The 20301-nt window shown below is 36.2% G+C and overlaps 1 protein-coding gene across 2 annotated transcripts in view; it reads right to left on the reverse strand.

Moving 5' to 3' along the window:
• Positions 1 to 496: 496 nt before the first annotated feature.
• The window catches only part of MED13 (mediator complex subunit 13), a 94629-nt gene continuing 74824 nt past the window's right edge, over positions 497 to 20301 (reverse strand). For both annotated transcript variants that reach the window (XM_059997597.1, XM_059997598.1), the window contains 7 exons: positions 18299 to 18441; positions 11907 to 12065; positions 11603 to 11788; positions 9454 to 9602; positions 7604 to 7777; positions 4874 to 4974; positions 497 to 4519 (listed from right to left, as the gene is read on the reverse strand). In XM_059997597.1, coding sequence (XP_059853580.1) covers positions 4387 to 4519; positions 4874 to 4974; positions 7604 to 7777; positions 9454 to 9602; positions 11603 to 11788; positions 11907 to 12065; positions 18299 to 18441 — 1045 coding nt within the window. In that variant the 3' untranslated portion in view covers positions 497 to 4386. The remainder of the gene's footprint in view (positions 4520 to 4873; positions 4975 to 7603; positions 7778 to 9453; positions 9603 to 11602; positions 11789 to 11906; positions 12066 to 18298; positions 18442 to 20301) is intronic.

The following is a 20301-nucleotide window of genomic DNA, read 5'->3' on the forward strand; positions in this document are numbered from 1 at the left end:
GGGTTGTTCATATGTGAACAACACTTTTCTGGGAGTTCCCTGGCAGTCCAGTGGTTAGGACTCTGTGCTTTCACTGCCAAAAGCCCAGGTTCAATCCCTGGTCCAGGAACTAAGATCCCCCAAGCTGTGCGGCAGAGCCAAAAAAAAAAAAAAAACAAAAAAAAACTCCACTTTTCTTATGTTTCAAAAACATCTGTGTGATTTAAAAGAGACACAATTAAGCTTTAAATATTTGAAGGTAACTTGTTTAGACTAGAAAACATATCAAACCGATCAGCCTAAAAGGAATTAATACGTGGGTACATATACAATTTTCCTGTATATTATACACCGAGGTATGATTAAAATCTTTAAAAAAATAAAATACTTCAGATGAAGAAATTGAAACTCCATTAGTCAGTTTTTAGGTTGCCCCTTTTCATTTATAAGTGACATAAAAATACTACTTTTTACACAAATTTAAGACAAATATTTTCAACAGAATGAGACACCACAATGAAGGCTTCATGAATAATTTATTCCATTTGAAGTTTTTTTTTTGTTTTTGTTTTTTTTAAAAAGTATAAACCTTTTCATTTCCTCAATCACAATTTGTACAACTCAGTGTTATGGCATTCGGCAGCAATAGTGTTTGTTCCTTCTTCTTTTTTTGTTGCGTTAAAGGAAAAAAAAAGCAATTGGACCATATTAAATCTCACTGCTAAACAACTTTAAAACGCCCCTTCATAAAGTGACCAAGCTATTTTGAGAGAGTTGATGCGGACATGTCCAGTAATGACATTACAATTTGTAGTTTAAACTCAGTAACTTTAAGGTCCACAAATCCAGTTTACTTTGAAAACTAAAGCTATTTTAAAACTTCATGAATACATCAACCTGAGGAGTATTTTAGGTCCCAAATCCAGTTTTTAAATTAATACTCCACAAAAAAGAAAACATATATATAAAAATTTAAACACAGTTCTGGGCCCATTAAAACACCAAGAAAAATCGAAAGGTCAAGATTTCTAGCAGATTTTTTTGAGGGGTGGGGGGAAACAAAAAAAAATGTATGTCAAAAACATTTTTCCTTAATTTAGACAAACTAAACTTTTAAGAGGAAACCCAGACCAAAACATCACTCATGCAACATTAAATGTATTAACAGACTGATATGCGATGCCATAGTGGATGAATAGCAAATTATATGATGCAACAGCATTTAAAAACTTCCTTTTAATGTATTCAATTTGAACATTTTAAATAATGCAACATAGTACTTTGATATTACAGTATTAACATAGTGCTTGATTAAAGATCTGAAAATCTTTGTAGTAACACATTAAGTTAAAAAATTACCTCAGAAGGTAAATATGAAGACGAAAGGAGAATACTTTAATACAGTAATCTGTGCCATACTGACAATTGAGTACGAATACAGCTGAGGATAGTTGACTAAGTAGTAAGAGCTTAATTTCAGTGGTTTAAGAAAAGTTAGAAAGATTTAAAAATTACAGCTACTTTAAAATTTAAGGATTACATATAAGTACACTTGGTGGCCTTCTGGCCAAACAATAAGGTGTACAGAAATTTATTCATACAGTGTTAATTCACAGTCCTGATAACTGAATGGCTTGCATAAGAAAGGTATGGCTAGATGTTTCTCACTGGCTGGAAGCAGACATTATATAACTAATCTTTTAAAATGCCAAAATATTCAACTCCCACCCTGCTTTGTAATGGATAACTGCACAAAAAACAGACATTAGCACTGTAACAAAGAAGTCAAGGTGTTGGTGATCAACTGGTATAAAGTATATTACTTTGCTTACCTATTTAAACAAAACAAAACTACCCATACTTGTCTGTGACAGTACATTAGTAGTCAGATCCATCATCCTGCATGAAAGGCTTAATTTATTTATTTTTTCCTGAACCAAATCTCCTGACCTTTTCTAATGGCTATTTAATAATTTTCTATTTGAGTGTGAATTTATATATGCAGGGCAAAAAAAATCTTATCAGTAAATCCTGTATATTTGGGAACTATTCCCTGATTCCCAGATAAAAAGGAATTGTATAATGGGTTCCTTCCTTATGGCTCCATATAAAAGAAACTATCAGGGAATAATTTTTTAAAAATCTGTTTTCAAACTGAGGTGTGGTTACTATAGGCTAGTGATTTAAACAATTGAGAATACAGCTTTTATTTGTAAGAGTCACTATTGAGTTAATAAAATATATAAAAAAGGATACTGTTTTAATAGAAATTCCAAATAAGCATCTTTCCCCTCAAATCTCAGACAAGTTTTTTTTTAAAGTACAGAACAAAATATGCCAACATAATCTGTAGTGTTAGCATAATTTAAGAACAAATGCAGAGATGTGATCTTTAAATTTTAACTTCAAAATATGCTGACCATTGGGATTGCATTATAATTTTGAAGAAATGATCAAAAACCTCTGTCACCAATTGTTTTTTTCTATAGGAAAAACAAGACTTGCTAATGTTTCAATATACACAATTTGAAGAAATTATATTGTTCATAAGAAAGTGATATTTAAGCTAAGCATATAGTATTTACAAAACAAGTTTCAGTTAAAAAAAACAAAAGCCAACCAAAAAACAACAAAACATACCAAATTACAGTTTTGTAAATACAATCAATTTTGTCCTTGTAGAGAATTAGTGAACATACAAATTCAAAATTTAGCTAGACTGCTTCCAAGAAAGACAGGTAGACTTGGCGACTGTGAATTCAAGTCAGCGACACAGGTAGGAGGCTAACTTGGACTCTCTTGTGAGCAGCACTGTAGAAAGGATTTTTTAAGGGGATAAAGCCTGCATAGAAGCAGTTATCTTGGCATGTGCAAACAAGAAGAGGGAAAGCTGTATTGAAGGAAGGGGTGAATTAAAGTCCCTAAAATTCAAGTCCCTTCTTTAGGGAGGTGAGAACCTCCTTGGCATATGCCCTGCCTTAATCTGAGCTGTGTTACAGAAAAGTACAGACTCTGGTGTTTGGGACTGCCATCTCCAAACCAAGAAAATTAAATAAATAAAAAGGCAAAAGGAAACAGGTTAAGTTTAGAAAATGGTTCTTTAACTAGTGGAATAGTCTGAATACCAGAATTCACTGAGGATCTATTTACACCACAGTTTGATTGCACTCACACATCCATACATATGCATACTCTCACACACATTCCCAATCTTTAATTAAAAAAAAAAAAGTCAATCAAGAGTGACTGCTCTTAAAATAATTTGTAAAATGCCTAGAGCTGGGCTAAATTTCAACCTTATAGCAGATCCTGAAGATAATTTTCATAAGTAATAATATTCCCATGCCTAGATGTGCCACTGTTAAAACAACAACAAAAAATGTAAGCATGTAACATTAAACACCAAAATTAGTTTAAGCATTCAGTAGCAAATGTTTTTCTTGTAAAACTAAGTTTCTTTCACTGGAAATGGCCTGAAATATTAGTCATAGCCCTAAACCATAGTACAAAATATAACTGAAGAATTCTCATTTTATTCTAAGTTAAACCACCTAACAATATCACTTGTATATTGCCATCATGTTATTCTGTAAAGGTGTGACTGATATATAAAATGTTGTAAGACCTGGTACCTTTTCAATTTATAAACACAGTGAACTTCATTACTGTACATGTACTCTGCAACTACAGCTTAGCTGTAAATCCTCCACACACAATGGTATGGACATTATTCCCCCTCTATCCCCATTAAACTGTACATCAAGACAATACAAATTTACTGTCCCACCCACCCCCTTACAAAAAAATAATACTCTAAAAGCAACCCTACTGCAACTTTTTAATTAAGACGATTACATATATTTTAGACCAATTGCTTTAAAGCAAGAAGGCAGTATAAACCTTCTAGGAAAATTTTTATAAAAGAGGTTAAGAAATATAAGACAATTTATACATTTAAAAACTTACAATAAATAAGAGATGCAGGCATTTTGAATACTAGATACTATAATCCAATACAAGAACATCTTGATGTTCTGAAGCCATATGTTGAAATTCATTGTTCCTCATGTTTCCTTCTCCATGCTTTTAATATTCATTTAACATGACTGGGTACTATGGCTCATTACTTTTCACAAATACTGTGACTGGAAAAAAAAGGTTAATTTTGCTACGAAAATGTTATAATACGCTTTGTATGATCAGTCATCATCCTAAAGAGTTCAGTATAGTCAATGAAAAATAACAGGGTTATCGCCCATACCCCCAAGTCAAAACAATATTTGTTGAAGTAATAAGAATTAGACCCCATCACAAATGACTTTCACTGAGAAGATAATTGTAACTTAATCTTGCAGCGAAATATCTTTTTCCCTTGTTCTTTTCTTGCACAGTTCCATCAGATGAAGATCACAGCATATTCATGATAAAGTTATATAACTGATTCAGCACCACAAAATGAATTGGGAGACATGAGCGTCTGTCCTGGATTGCAGGGTCACAGGTTAGCCAGGAGAGTGCATTGTACTGTTCCAAAACAAACCTGAAAAGCAAGTAAACTATGTAAGTCACGTGTTTACTTGCACTTTAAATTCTGGAAGCAATTTCCAATGATGGCATCTAAGATTCAAAGTCAATTTAAAGAAAAAAGTGGAAGGTATGAAATAGAGAGTCTTGAGGAGACTAAAGAAAACTGATTTTCATTAAAATTGTTCTCAAAAGTAGACTACACGTGTTAGAAAGAAAAGCACTCACTCTGAATGATATATAATTCATCTAGCAATCCAAGGGTGCATAACTGTAAACTACCGCCAAAAATGAGAAAAATACATAAGGATCAACATTGTATTCTTGCAAAGTTGTTATGGAGAACTCTTAATGGTAAAAAGAGCTGTACCTGAGGACATCTGAAGTCTGATTTGAGTCAAGTGGGTGGGAGTGTTTACTGTGAAGCAGCTCGTCAGATTGCACTGAAGGCACGTGGAGGTGCAAAGAGGCCTAAAAAATAACAGGTAATCAGTCAGCCAAATGGAAAAGATCTGTTGGTTTTACCTTATTCTCGCAAGGTCTCTTCCTTGATGAAATACATTTTAGATCTATGTAATGAATGGGAGCCACTATAAACATGTTTGATCTTCTTCTTTAATTCATTACATAAGTAATTTTTAAGTGTGAACTTAAAACTTTTTCAGCTTTATTGCTTTTGAGACCGCATAATAATCCTGAAAAAGGATCTCTAATTATTTGCTAAGTGTAACCTGCCTAGATATGTAAAGTAAATGTTTAAGAAAGCACAAAATTGATAAACCTGAGTACAGTCTCTAGGTTACATAGACTGTGCAAATTAACCTAGGCCTAGCAATGAAAACAGTAATAGAAGTAAGCATATGCAAATATTTTACTTAGGAAGTGATAAACCTTAAGCAGAGCTACCTCTGGTGGAATTGAGCACAGATGCATTCCTTTGCCCACTCAATTTCACAATGGAGGCTTAATAACAACTGGCACACCCATTTAGGTATGGCAATGAAGAATGAAAGAAAGGAATGTGGTACTCGTTTCACATTTCAGTTCCACGACCAGGGATCAAACCCGAGCCCCCTGCAATGGAAGTGCACAGTCCTAACCACTGGACCACCAGGGAAGTCCCTGTAGAAACTCTTGACAGGTCTCACTCTGTATACTACTGTAAAAGGTACTATTTTATATTTAGGTGTTCTCTCCTCTACAATTGTAATATACGTATAAAATCTTGTTGTATATTCAGAAATATAACCAAAAATATGTTTCAACTGCCCATAAACTCTTGATTTGAGTTATAAGCAAACGTCTCTCATGTGGCAGATCACTACAAATAAATGAATGTACTTAGTACCAGTGCTCTAATTTCAATGATAAAAAGATTTTTTAATCATCTAGGTAACAACCTATTTTTTTCCCAAGCCAAGAGAAACATACCAGATGGTTTTATTTGCCTATGGTATAGAAATAAAATGGGATGTATGAAAACAAAAGGTGAACAAAATTATGGTAAGTTATGCCTTACCTGATAATTCAGACCAGAAGTCCTAATCTTGTTACACTGTATCTGAGGGTGAATGCCCACTTTACACTATCCTCTCTGCAAATATTGAGTAGAAAAGAATCTGGATAGTCCCTTGGACTTTTTGTGAAGTGGTGTTTCTTAAAAATATGTTCTGTGAAACACTATTAATAGGTGTTACCCTTTTCCTGTGTATTAAAGTAAGTTTGGTGGTAAATGGCAGGTAAACAATGTTATTTGCTGCTGTTTTTCAGAGCTTTTAATGTGTATTCTAACAACAAAAGGGGGGTGGGGGCAGAAAGCACATGTAGCACTTCCGAAAGCACCGAAGAACACTTTGTTTTGTAGAAACTCCAAGGTTTACTATGATGCAGAAACCCCCTTGGGAATATGTTCTTGTAATGAGATCTGTATAGACCATTGCACAAAGAATAGACTGGAAGAGGAAGAAAAGTCATATGCTAGAACTATTACCTTGGCCAACACTCTCTAATTATATTACCTCACTAATAGTCAATTCAGATCAACAGCTCTTGTATTCTTCATGAATGTGCCACAGCAATTCATTGCTTAATCACAAATGTCACTGACTCAATGGTATGTGAGCCAAGGGAACCAAGATTTAATAGCAACAGGCTTAAAAGACAGCAACAAGCCTATTGGTTACAGTAACCACTAAAATATAACCCTAAAAAACTAAAGCATACTATTCAATTTTTACCCTACAAATAAAAATCAGCTGGCAAGTAGTTAAGTTAGCATGATTTATGGACTAAATCAGTCAACTTCTGGTGGGTTTACATAAGTGAAATCAGATCTAAATTTGTTATTTTAGAATAGGAGTAGTAGCAGCAGGAACAAACTCTAGATAGGGCTTTCACGTCTCGTTTTACCATTTTATGATTTATCTCAACCTTGTTATATCACTTGCTAATGAATTTGTTTCGATAAAATAAGTCACTGTGGGTCTGAGAATCTCATTACTTGAAAACCACTCAATAGTTTTAACAGCAATTTACACAAAGCTAGAAAGCTTTTTTAAGGAGGTAGTAAATGGATCTAAATATCAAATATTTTTACAAAGATTATGAAACCTTTAATTCCCAAAATGAGGCATAATAGGAGTGCAGAATGACATAATTCAAAGAATAATACTATATAATCATGAAAAGATCCGGGTTTTAATCTTGAGTCTACTACCAATTTATGACTTTGGACAAATGAGTTTTCCTGAACTTTTAATATGCTCACCGAGAAAATGAAGAAGTTAGATTAAGGGTAATATAAGGTTTCTCCCAGCTCTAAACGTCTATACGTGCAGCTGAAAATAACTAAGAGTAAGGGTCCCAGAAATTCGATTTAAAGTTATTTAAAGGTTTAAACTTAATATGAATTTAAGAATTACAGTTGTTTCATAATTAGATTCATAATTCTCTCTGTAATCTTGTCTAGAGAGTCGTATATGGCAATGCATTTAAGACCTCAGACAAAAGTTACAAGAGTTCAAAACGCCACTTCTCTGTTTCTTAGGACTTAAGCCGTCAATTAGGAATTGGCAAAAAAAAAAAAAAAAAAAAGCAATACCTTAAGAAAAAGGGGACACTGATATTGTGCTTGAGGACATGCTGACCAGAACCAGTCAGGTAACGGACCCGCTTTGGCAGTTGATACAAAGTAACCAAGGGCCAATGGTTGCTGAAGAATATTAGTTACTTCATCATGAGATTCTGTTGAAAGTAGCCGATCAGTACCCTGACCCTTAAAAAGACAAAATTAAAACTGTGTTAGTTCATTTGATATAGCTAGCACTAGCTATAAATACAGAATGGTTTATGGCAATCAGTCTCATTATTTTATTACTTCAATTTAAAATATACTGAAGGATATTTTAGAAAGTCAATTGCTATATATCATAATTCGCATTAAATAATGAGTTTTAAGAGTTGCATGAGGAAATGAATATACCAAGTATTTAACAAGTTTGTATTATTATGTCAAGCCCGTGTTCAGTGTGTGTGTATATAAACCTTTGCATCTGACTGAAAAATACAAAATACTCAATGAACTTTCTTATTTCCTAATACGCCCTCAACTAATTCCTGACCATCACACCCCAATCCAAAAGGTGGATTAAATTTAGCTTTGTTTATCTAGCACTATCTATAAAATGCAGTTAATAGTGTTTTGGAAAGAAATATGGCAACATGAAGAGCCAACTATTAAAGTGATGCTCATATCCTTTAGATTAGTCAATGCATTCTTTGGTATTTATTTTAAGGAAACATAAAAAGAAAAAAAATGATATACATGGAAATGCTCTTTGCAATTATTACCTAAAACAGAAAAAAATAAAAGACTTAAATGTCCAACGTTTGGGGAATGATATAACAAATTATGGTGAAGCAACAATGTAACATTAAAAAGCTGCTAAGGGAACTCCCTGGCGGTCCAGTGGTTAGGACTCCATGCTTCCACTGCAGGGGTACACGTGTTTGATCCCTGGTCGGGGAACTAAGATCCTGCAAAGCTGAGTGGCCAAAAATAAAAAATATAAAAAGCTGCTTACACTTTTTGAAAGCTGCAACATGTGAAAGGAAGGTAATTTGCTAAAAGCAAAAATGGTTTCTGGGAATTCCCTGGAGGTCCAGTGATTAGGACCCCACACTTTCACTGACGAGGGCGCGGGTTCAATCCTGGTCTGGGAACTAAGATCTCGCAAGCTGCACAGAGCAGCCAAAAAAAAGGTAAAACTGATTTTAGTAAAGAGGTATGCTTCTCCTTATATATTTTTTCTCTTTTTTCTGTAATCTCATTTCTTTCCAGTTAAAAAAGAAAAAGGAGGAAAGTAAGGTTGGACAAAGATGCTTTATTTTAAACTTATGTACATTACAATAATCAAATAACCACTATATATAATTTCATTCAAATAATGATGTTACTCAAATGAAGCCCAATTAGTTTTGAGTTCAAATAGAATAACATGACAGCCTGCTTCCATAGCTGCTAAAAATAAGGGGGGGCGGGGGAGGGGCGCATGTGAGAGTCTGTTTTTTCTGTTCTTATTAGAAAATTATTTCCTTTATGTTCCTTGTCACAGCCCTGATACGAATGGCAGCTCTTAGAGTAATATACTGATTCTCAGATAATATAATCCTATATCCTGCTATGGTGAAGTAGCAGGAAAACTATAAATATAAAAGGATTAATGCCAAGTAGTCTAGAAAATACAAAGTCCAAGAAAGCAGAACCTTAGAGACTCTCTTAATAACGTACAACTCAACATACTGATGTCTCTAAGGTAGAAGTACATGAATGTACTGCTGTAATGCTCTGGCTAATTTTCAAGGGAAAAAAGTGTTCTATTTCATTGATATAATCCATTACTAAGTTAATGAATGACACTTAGATAAACTGAACTTTTATAACAAGGTTACCTTGCCAGCATCACCTCCATGGGGGTAATGAGATCCTGGAGAATGAACAGGAGATCCCGTTGGAGATGCAGGAAGGATATTAATGATATCAGGGTCAAGATCATCTCCTGTGTCTAGCAAATCAAAGATACCCATTCCATCTGCTCCATCTATATAGGAGGAAGAAAAAAATTAAATACTCCATTTTTCATATCCTATGGTCATTTACAGGAGAGAGTTAATGGACTTTAACCAAAATGAGTTAATCAACATCTACCGAATGTCTACTATGTGCCAACTATTGTGCTGGGAGCCAAATAATCAACTATGCATAAATAAGCATGTGGTAGTCTGAATAATGGCCCCCCAAAGATGTCCAAATCCTTATCCCAGGAATCTGTGAATGTGTTACCATAAAGAACTTTGCAGATGTGATCAAGCTAAAGATCTTGAAATGGGGAGATTATTCTGGATTATCCAGGTGGGTCCAATGTAATCACAGGGGTCCTAGTAAGAGGGAGGCAGTACCATTAAGAGTCAGTGAAGATGTGACTATACTAAACTGCTGGCACTGAAGATGGAAAAAGGGGCCATGAGAAAGAGATGTAGGTGGTCTCTAGAAGCTGGCAAGGCAAGCAAACAGATTCTCCCTTACGGCCTCTAGAAAGAACCAACCCTGCAGACACCTTGACTTTATAGCCCAGTAAGACTGAGTTTGGGACTTCTGACTTCCAGAACTGTAAGACAGTGTGTGTTGTTTTAAGCCACGAACTATCTGGTAATTTGTTACAAATAGCAATAGGAAACTAATACAAATGCTGGAAATGAAAACATATTTAAAATGAGACCATTCCCGACTAATTCCTAAATTCTTTACTATTAAAATATTCAAGTTACTGTATAACACACTAAAAGAGGAGAATAATTAATACCCATACTTGTGATTTTAGAGAGATGCCATTTTCTAAGGTAACCACTCAGAGCAACAATGGAATATCACTTATTTTCTCTTCTTCTAAAATGCAATCAATAGGTTCATCTAGAAAACTTACAAATTACTATATTATTCTGGCAAATCAAAACACAAAAGAATATAAAATGACCTGCAAAGTTCATGTACAGGTAACTCAACAGCACATACATAAACCTGTACATTGGGACTTCCCTGGTGGCGCAGTGGTTGGGAATCCACCTGCCAGTGCAGGGGACACTGGTTCGAGCCCTGGTCTGGGAGGATCCCACATGCCATGGAGTGACTGGGCCCGTGAGCCACAGCTACTGAGCCTGCGCGTCTGGAGCCTGTGCTCTGCAACAGGAGAGGCTGTGATAGTGAGAGGCCCATGCACCGGGATGAAGAGTGACCCCACTTGCCACAACTAGGTAGCCCTTGCACAGAAACGAAGACCCAACACAGCAAAAATTAATTAATTAATTAATAAACTCCTACCCCCGACATCATCTTAAAAAAAAAAAAAAAACCTGTACAAATATTTTATGATCCATGTTGACTTTTAAAATAAGTAAACATTTATGGGATAATTCATAGCACTAGTTCTGATATCAGTAAGGTAGAAGAATGGCTGTTTCCTGTTGCACTTCAACAAATTACCACAAACTCGCTGACGTGAAACAACATACATTATTCTCTTACAGTTCTGGGGGCGAGAAGTCCAAAATCAGTTTTATTGGGTTGAAATCAAAGTGTTAGTCATTAGGCCAAAATGAAGGTACTGGCAGGGCTATGTTCTCCCTTGAGGCTCCAGGGGAAAATCAGTTTCCGTGTCTTTTCCAGCATCTAGATCCATCTTCAAGGTCAGCGGCATAGTCATTTCTCTCTGACTTTGCTTTCCTCTGTTTCCACCACATGCCCTTCTCCTCTTTTGTGTACAGTCAAATTTCTCTCTATCTCCCTCTTATAAGAATCTGTAAGATTGCATTTTGGGCCCACCTGCATAAGCCAGGGTAATCTCTCCATCTCAGGATCCTTAATTTAATCAGACCTGCAAGTCTTTTTTTTAGGTGGGGGAGAGGGAATATAAGGTAACATTCACAGGTTTCAGGAACATTCACAGGACACAGATGTTTTGGGAGGTATTATCCACCCTATAATCAGCCACAATCATCCAGATTTATTTTATATTTGCAAACCTGTACAGAACAATCCACCTACCATTGTTGGGATTGAAAGCTAAGTCCAAATTTTCAGTGGTATAAGTAGCTGAAGCTACTTGCACAGAAGCAGAAGTAGGAAACACAAGTATATGAGTACATGATGTATCCTGTGGGGTGTTAAGCTGAGACGTCTGCATGTTTAGAGTGGTGCTTCTTCCAAATACAGAACCAGTTGACACAGAATCTGGAAAGAAAATGAAAGGTATTTTTTTCTTTTAATAAATGAAAAATCGATTTTACAAAATACGTAGAAACTTAAGTGCATAAAGAATTAAATCTGATATAAACTAAAGATAGCTAACCTGGCATAATAACAAAAGAGCCTTGGGGTTCCATTGCTACCAAGCAAGCACTGAGAATGCTGGGAGAGTCTGCAGCAGATATACCACACATTCTACACATGTCTTTCAGCCTTTTACTTAGGGACTGCAAGTTTCGACGACTCAGCAAACAGCTCCAATCTGTGGGTATCAACAGTAAAAAAAAAAAAAAAAGAAAATATCTAAAGTAACAGCATTGTTAACACTGTATAGAACAAAAAGTTAAAACCTAATGGTTTTAAAATTAATGTATTCTTCAAGAGTCATCATTAAGTCAAAAAACTCTTATTGCTGACTTTACTCAACATCCTTTATCCCAACTTTAATGTACATTAATATCAATTAGGACCTGCTGAACACAGGATGAGTTGCACACTAAACAGAAAGGGGGAAAAAATGGAAGATGACAAGAATAGTAGTAATAACACTGATATAAAGTTCCAATATGTCCTTTTAAAATCTGAGTTAAGCCATTTGTGGACTGGACATATGTGGTTACTCTTTAAAAACACAACAAAAAACTAGATTTTTATAACCTTTGCATTTTATTCAGTACCTATTCCGAGATATGGTCAGAATAGTATATGAATTAACATAAAACAGAAATTAACCATTCTCCTGCAAAGTATGGCTTACAAACAGCAGAAGCAAGAAGAACTACAATCCTGCAGCCTGTGGATCAAAAACCACATTCACGGAAAGACAGACAAGATGAAAAGGCAGAGGGCTATGTACCAGATGAAGGAACAAGATAAAACCCCAGAAAAACAACTAAATGAAGTGGAGATAGGCAGCCTTCCAGAAACAGAATTCAGAATAATGATAGTGAAGATGATCCAGGACCTCAGAAAAAGAATGGGGGCAAAGATCACGAAGATGCAAGAAATGTTTCACAAAGACCTAGAAGAATTAAAAGAACAAACAAACAGAGAAGAACAATAAAATAAATGAAATGAAAACTGCACTAGAAGGAATCAATAGCAGAATAACGGAGGCAGAAGAATGGATAAGTGACCTGGAAGACAGAATGGTGGACTTCACTGCTGCAGAACAGAATAAAGAAAAGAGAATGAAAAGAAATGAAGACAGCCTAAGAGACCTCTGGGACAACATTAAATGCACCAACATTCGCTTTATAAGGGTCCCAGAAGGAGAAGAGAGAAAGGACCCGAGAAAATATCTGAAGACATTATAGTGGAAAACTTCCCTAACACGGGAAAGGAAATAGTCCAGGAAGCACAGCGAGTCCCATACAGGATAAACCCAAGGAGAAACACGCCAAGACATACAGTAATCAAACTGGCAAAAATTAAAGGCAAAGAAAAATTATTGAAAGCAGCAAGGGAAAAACGACAAACAACATACCAGGGAACTCCCACAAGGTTAACCGCTGATTTCTTAGCAGAAACTCTACAAGCCAGAAGGGAGTGGCATGATATACTTAAAGTGATGAAAGGGAAGAACCTACAACCAAGATCACTCTACCCGGCAAGGATCTCATTCAGATTCGATGGAGAAATCAAAAGCTTTACAGGCAAGCAAAAACTAAGAGAATTCAGCACCACCAAGCCAGCTCTACAACAAATGCTAAAGGAACTTAAGTGGGAAACACAAGAGAAGAAAAGGACCTAAAAAAACAAACCCAAAACAATTAAGAAAATGGTCATGGGAACATACATATCGATAATTAACTTAAACGTGAATGCATTAAATGCTCCAACCAAAAGACACAGGCTTGATGAATGAATACAAAAACAAGACCCATATATATGCTGCCTACAAGAGACCCACTTCAGACCTAGGGACACATACAGACTGAAAGTGAGGGGATGGAAAAAGATATTCCACGCAAATGGAAATCAAAAGAAAGCTGGAGTAGCAATATTCATATCTGATAAAATAGACTTTAAAATAAAGAATGTGACAAGGAAGGACACTACATAATGATCAAGGGATCAATCCAAGAAGAAGATATAACAATTATAAATATACATGCACCCAACATAGGAGCACCTCGATACATAAGGCAACTACTAACAGCTATAAAAGAGAAAATCGACAGTAACACAATAACAGTGGGGGACTTTAACACCTCACTTACACCAATGGACAGATCATCCAAAATGAAAATAAATAAGGAAACAGAAGCTTTAAATGACACAACAGACCAGATAGATTCAATTGATATTTATAGGACATTCCATCTGAAAACAGCAGATTACACTTTCTCCTCAAGGGTGCACAGAACATTCTCCAGGATAGATCACATATTGAGTCACAAATCAAGCCTCAGTAAATTTAAGAAAATTGAAATCATAGCAAGCATCTTTTCTGACCACAATGCTATGAGATTAGAAATCAATTACAGGGACAAAAAGCCTAAAAAACACAAACACATGGAGGCTAAACAATACGTTACTAAACAACCAAGAGATCACTGAAAAAATCAAAGAGGAAATCAAAAAATACCTAGAGGGCTTCCCTGGTGGCGCAGTGGTTGAGAGTCCGCCTGCCGATGCAGGGGACACGGGTTCGAGACCTGGTCTGGGAAGATCCCACATGCCATGGAGCGACTGAGCCCGTGAGCCACAACTACTGAGCCTGCGCGTCTGGAGCTTGTGCTCCGCAACAAGGGAGGCCACGACAGTGAGAGGCCCGCGCACCGTGATGAGGGGTGGCCCCCGCTCGCCGCAACTAGAGAAAGCCCTCCACACAGAAACGAAGACCCAACACAGCCAAAAAATAAATAAATAATTAAAATAGCCTTCATTAAAAAAAAAAAAAAAAAATACCTAGAGACAAATGACAATGAAAACACGACAATCCAAAACCTATGGGATGCAGCAAAAGCAGTTCTAAGAGGGATGTTTATGGCTATAAAGCCTACCTCAAGAAACAAGAAAAATCTCAAACAATCTAACCTTCCACCTAAAGGAACTAGAGAAAAAAGAACAAACAAAACCCAAAGTTAGGGACTTCCCTGGTGGCACAGTGGTTAAGAATCCACCTGCCAATGCAGGGAAGAGAGGTTCAAGCCCTGGTCCGGGAAGATCCCACATGCCACGGAGCAACTAAGTCTGTGTGCCACAACTACTGAGCCCGTGAGCCACAACTACTGAAGCCTGCATGTCTACAGCCCATGCTATGTAACATGAGAAGCCACTGCAATGAGAAGCCCTTGCACCACCACAAAGAGTAGCCCCTGCTCACTGCAACTAGAGAAAGCCCGTGCACAGCAATGAAGACCCAGTGCAGCCAAAAATAAATACATTTATTTTAAAAAAAACAAAAAAACCCAAAGTTAGCAGAGGGAGGAAATCATAAAGATCAGAGCAGAAATAAATGAAATAGAAACAAAGAAAACAATAGTAAAGATTAATAAAACTAAAAGCTGGTTCTTTGAGAAGATAAACAAAATTGATAAACCATTAGCCAGACTCATCAAGAAAAAGAGGGAAAGGACTCAAATCAATAAAATTAGAAATGAAAAAGGAGAAGCTACAACAGACACCGCAGAAATACAAAACATCCTAAGAGACTACTACAAGCAACTCTATGCCAATAAAATGGACAACCGGGAAGAAATGACAACTTCTTAGAAAGATATAACTTCCCAAGACTGAACCAGGAAGAAATAGAAAATATGAACAGAACAATCACAAGTAATGAAACTGTGATTAAAAATCTTCCAACAAACAAAGTCCAGGACCAGATGACTTCACAGGTGAAGTCTATCAAACATTTAGAGAAGAGTTAACACCCAACCTTCTCAAACTCTTCCAAAAAATTGCAGAGGAAGTAACACTCCCAAACTCATTCTATGAGGCAACCATCACCCTGATACCAACAGCAGACAAAAATACTACAAAATAAGAAAATTATAGACCAATAACACTGATGAATACAGATGCAAAAATCCTCAACAAAATACTAGCAAACAGAATCTAACAACACATTAAAAGGATCATACACCATGATCAAGTGGGATTTATCTCAGGGATGCAAGGATTCTTCAATATATGCAAATCAATGTGATATACCATATTAACAAACTGAAGAATAAAAACCATATGATCATCTCAATAGATGCAGAAAAAGCTTTTGACAAAATTCAACACTCATTTATGATAAAAACTCTCCAGAAGGTGGGCATAGAGGGAATCTACCTCAACATAATAAAGGCCATATATGACAAACCCACAGCAAACATCATTCTCAATGGTGAAAAACTGAAAGCATTTCCTCTAAGATCAGGAACAAGACAAGGATTGTCCACTCTCATCACTATTATTCAACATAGTTTTGGAAGTCCTAGCCATGGCAATCAGAGAAGAAAAAGAAATAAAAGGAATACAAATTGGAAAAGAAGAAGTAAAGCTGTCACTCTTTGCAGATGACATTATATTATACACAGAGAATCCTAAAAATGCCACCAGAAAACTACTAGAGCTAATCAATGAATTTGGTAAAGTTGCAGGATACAAAATTAATGCACAGAAATCTCTTGCATTCCTATACACTAATGATGAAAAATCTGAAAAGAGAAATTAAGGAAACAGTCCCATTTACCATTGCAACAAAAAGAATAAAATACTTAGGAATAAACCTACCTAGGGAGACAAAAGACCTGTATGCAGAAAACTATAAGACACTGATGAAAGAAATTAAAGATGATACCAAGAGATGGAGAGATATACCATGTTCTTGGATTAGAAGAATCAATATTGTGAAAATTACTATACTACCCAAAGCAATCTACAGATTCAGTGCAATCCCTATCAAATTACCAATGGCATTTTTTACAGAACTAGAACAAAAAAATCTTAAAATCTGTATGGAGACACAAAAGACCCCGAATAGCCAAAGCAGTCTTGAGGGAAAAAAACGGAGCTGGAGGAATCAGACTCCCTGACTTCAGACTATACTACAAAGCTACAGTAATCAAGATAATACGGTACTGGCACAAAAACAGAAATACAGAACAATGGAACAGGATAGAAAGCCCAGAGATAAAGCCATGCACCTATGGTCAACTAATCTATGACAAAGGAGGCAAGGATATACAGTGGAGAAAAGACAACCAAAGACAACCTGTTCAATAGTGGTGCTGGGAAAACTGGACAGCTACATGTAAAAGAATGAAATTAGAACACTCCCTAACACCATACACAAACTCAAAATGGATTAGAGACCTAGATGTAAGACTGGACACTATAAAACTCTTAGAGGACAACATAGGAAGAACACTCTTTGACATAAGTCACAGCAAGATCTTTTTTGTTCCACCTCCTAGAGTAATGGAAATAAAAACAAAAATAAACAAATGGGACCTAATGAAACTTCAAAGCTTTTGCACAGCAAAGGAAACCATAAACAAGACGAAAAGACAAGCCTCGGAATGGGAGAAAATATTTGCAAATGAATCAATGGACAAAGGATTAATCTCCAAAATATATAAACAGCTCATGCAGCTCAATATTAAAGAAACAAACAACACAATCCAAAAATGGGCAGAAGACCTACATAGACATTTCTCCAAAGACATACAGATGGCCAAGAAGCACATGAAAAGGTGCTCAACATCACTAATTATTAGAGAAATGTAAATCAAAATCACAATGAGGTATCACCTCACACCAGTTAGAATAGGCATCATCAGAAAATCTACAAACAACAAATGCTGGAGAGGGCATGGAGAAAAGGGAACCCTCTTGCACTGTTGGTGGGAATGTAAATTGATACAGCCACTATGGAGAACAGTACGGAGGTTCCTTAAAAATCTAAAAATAGAATTAACGTATGACCCAGCAATCCCACTACTGGGCATATACCCAGAGAAAACCATAATTCAAAGACACATGCACCCCAATGTTCACTGCAGCACTATTTACAATAGCCAGGTCATGGAAGCAACCTAAATGTCCATCAACAGATGAAAGGATAAAGAAGATGTGGTACATATATATAATGGAATATTACTCAGCCATAAAAAGGAATGAAATTGGGTCATTTGGTGAGACGTGGGTGGATCTAGAGACTGTCATACAAAGTGAAGTAAGTCAGAAAGAGAAAAACAAATATCGTATATTAACACATGTATGTGAAACCTAGAAAAATGGTACAGATGAACCGGTTTGCAGGGCAGAAGTTGAGACACAGATGTAGAAAACAAACGTATGGACACCAAGGGGGGAAAGCTGTGGTGGGGGGTGGGGTGGGGATGGTGGTGTGATGAATTGGGCGATTGGGATTGACATGTATACACTGATGTGTATAAAACTGATGTCTAATAAGAACCTGCTGTATAAAAAAATAAAATAAAATTCAAAAAAACACAGAAATTTAAGTATTAAATAATAAAAGCACAATTTTACCTTTTAATTCTCCATGACCAATCCTTCCTAGACGGCCAATTACAACTCTCCATGGCAATGAACTCATCTGTACAAGTCCTAAGCACCACTCCCAAAGTTTCTGTAGACCAAATCTTCTGGCAGATCCTTTTTTCCGACGAGCCCTGTTGTATGGAATAGAGTCATAAATATTTCTAAAATTCCTATGATGACATTTCGAAAGAGCTCAAATTTGTGAAAAACTGGTCCCTTCATTTTAATACTTGATAGTTTTTACACAAGTCCTAAGCAAGAATATATATAAAATCACAGGTTTGGCATGATAGTTTGTATTTTGTTTAATACATATTAAAATATATACTTAAAAATTGTCCAAGAACCACCAAAATTCACCAGAAACACTGCTCTATACCAGAGTATTGGCACACTTTTTCTTTAAAGGGCCAACATTTTAAGCTTTGCAGGCCATCAGGATTCTTCTGCAAGAATTCAACCTGCTGCAGCACTAAAGCAGCCATGGACAATAATTAAACAAATGAGTGTGGCCAGATTTGGCCTATGGCCTGGAGTTTGCCAACCCTTGCTTCATACTTTATTTTTTTTTTAATAAATTTATTTTTTTATTTATTTTTGGCTGTGTCGGGTCTTCGTTGCTGCGCACGGGCTTCCTTTAGTTGCGGCGAGTAGGGGCTACTCTTCATTGCGGCACTCAGGCTTCTCATTTTGGTGGCTTCTCTTGTTGCGGAGCACGGGCTCTAGGCACATGGGCCCAGTAGTTGTGGTTAGCAGGCTCAGTAGCTGTGGCGCACGGGCTTAGTTGCTCCGTGGCATGTGGAATCTTCCCAGACCAGGGCTCGAACCCATGTCCCCTACATTTGGCAGGCGGAATTCTTAACCGTTGCGCCACCAGGGAAGTCCCTTGCTTCATACTTTAAATTGAAGAATATCCAACAAACCCCTCCCCACACTTCCCAGAACAAAACAATGCTGTTTTCTGCATGCACGTCCTTTATTAGGCAAGTACATAACATTACGTGCTCTGTGGCTGAGCAACAGTAGCTACCATTTATTGAGTACTTCCTATGTACCAAGCAGTATGTCCAATCAATTTACATGTAATACCTCATTTCATCTTAACAACCCTATAAGGCAGATAAAATTATCCTCCTAATTTTACAGAGAAGCTAGCTACAGCTCAGTCGGATAAAGTAATTTTGTCGAGATCACACAGCCAATAAGTGGCAGGACTGGGATTTGAACCCAGATCTCTATGACTCTAGAGTTGGACCTCTTAACCGTCATCTCACTTCTACTTTCAGTAAAATGGCAATACACTATTTTTTTATTGGGAGGGTGGTATTATTCTTTCTCTATTCTCTTTCTCATCCTTCACAGATTAATGTTTCTATATTCAGCGCCACTATAACCAAATAATCACTAAGTTTTTTTGCACATAACCAATTTCTGAAATTAAAAGAACAGAACGTTTAGATAATAAAGAAGAAAATAAAGAACAGAACCAAATCTGAAAATTAAAGTTACTTCATGGATTTTTCAGGTTCTCTTAGGCAGTGTTCACTAGCCTTGAAATATGTTATTACAAGTGTCTATTAAGTGATAATTCAATGAGGCTCATCTTTTGTGACCTATTAGTTACAGTCTTCATGAATAACTGCTCATGATACCTAACTACTATCAAGAAGAATTCTAAAAAGAAGACTACCATTTTCAGAAGACACTCCAACATTTAAAGAGGAAAATTTTTAGTACAGAAAGTTAACTCAGTTTATTAGGGACTATATCTTAGATGGTATATGAGAAAAGTAAATGTTCTAGGATGCCTTACTAGATTTTAATTTGCAGATGGCTTTCTAGTTCCATGTTCCAAAATTTGTTAGGCTAAAATCATTACCTCAAGGTTTATTACACAGAATACAGGGGCTTTAACCTCTTTTGTCTATGTAACCGAGATAATCAAAATTATTTTTGAGTCCATTAAATTATACAATGTAAATATTCACTAC

The sequence above is a fragment of the Delphinus delphis genome, chromosome 19 (assembly GCF_949987515.2).
Source record: "Delphinus delphis chromosome 19, mDelDel1.2, whole genome shotgun sequence".
In the NCBI taxonomy this organism is placed as follows: Eukaryota; Metazoa; Chordata; class Mammalia; order Artiodactyla; family Delphinidae; genus Delphinus; species Delphinus delphis.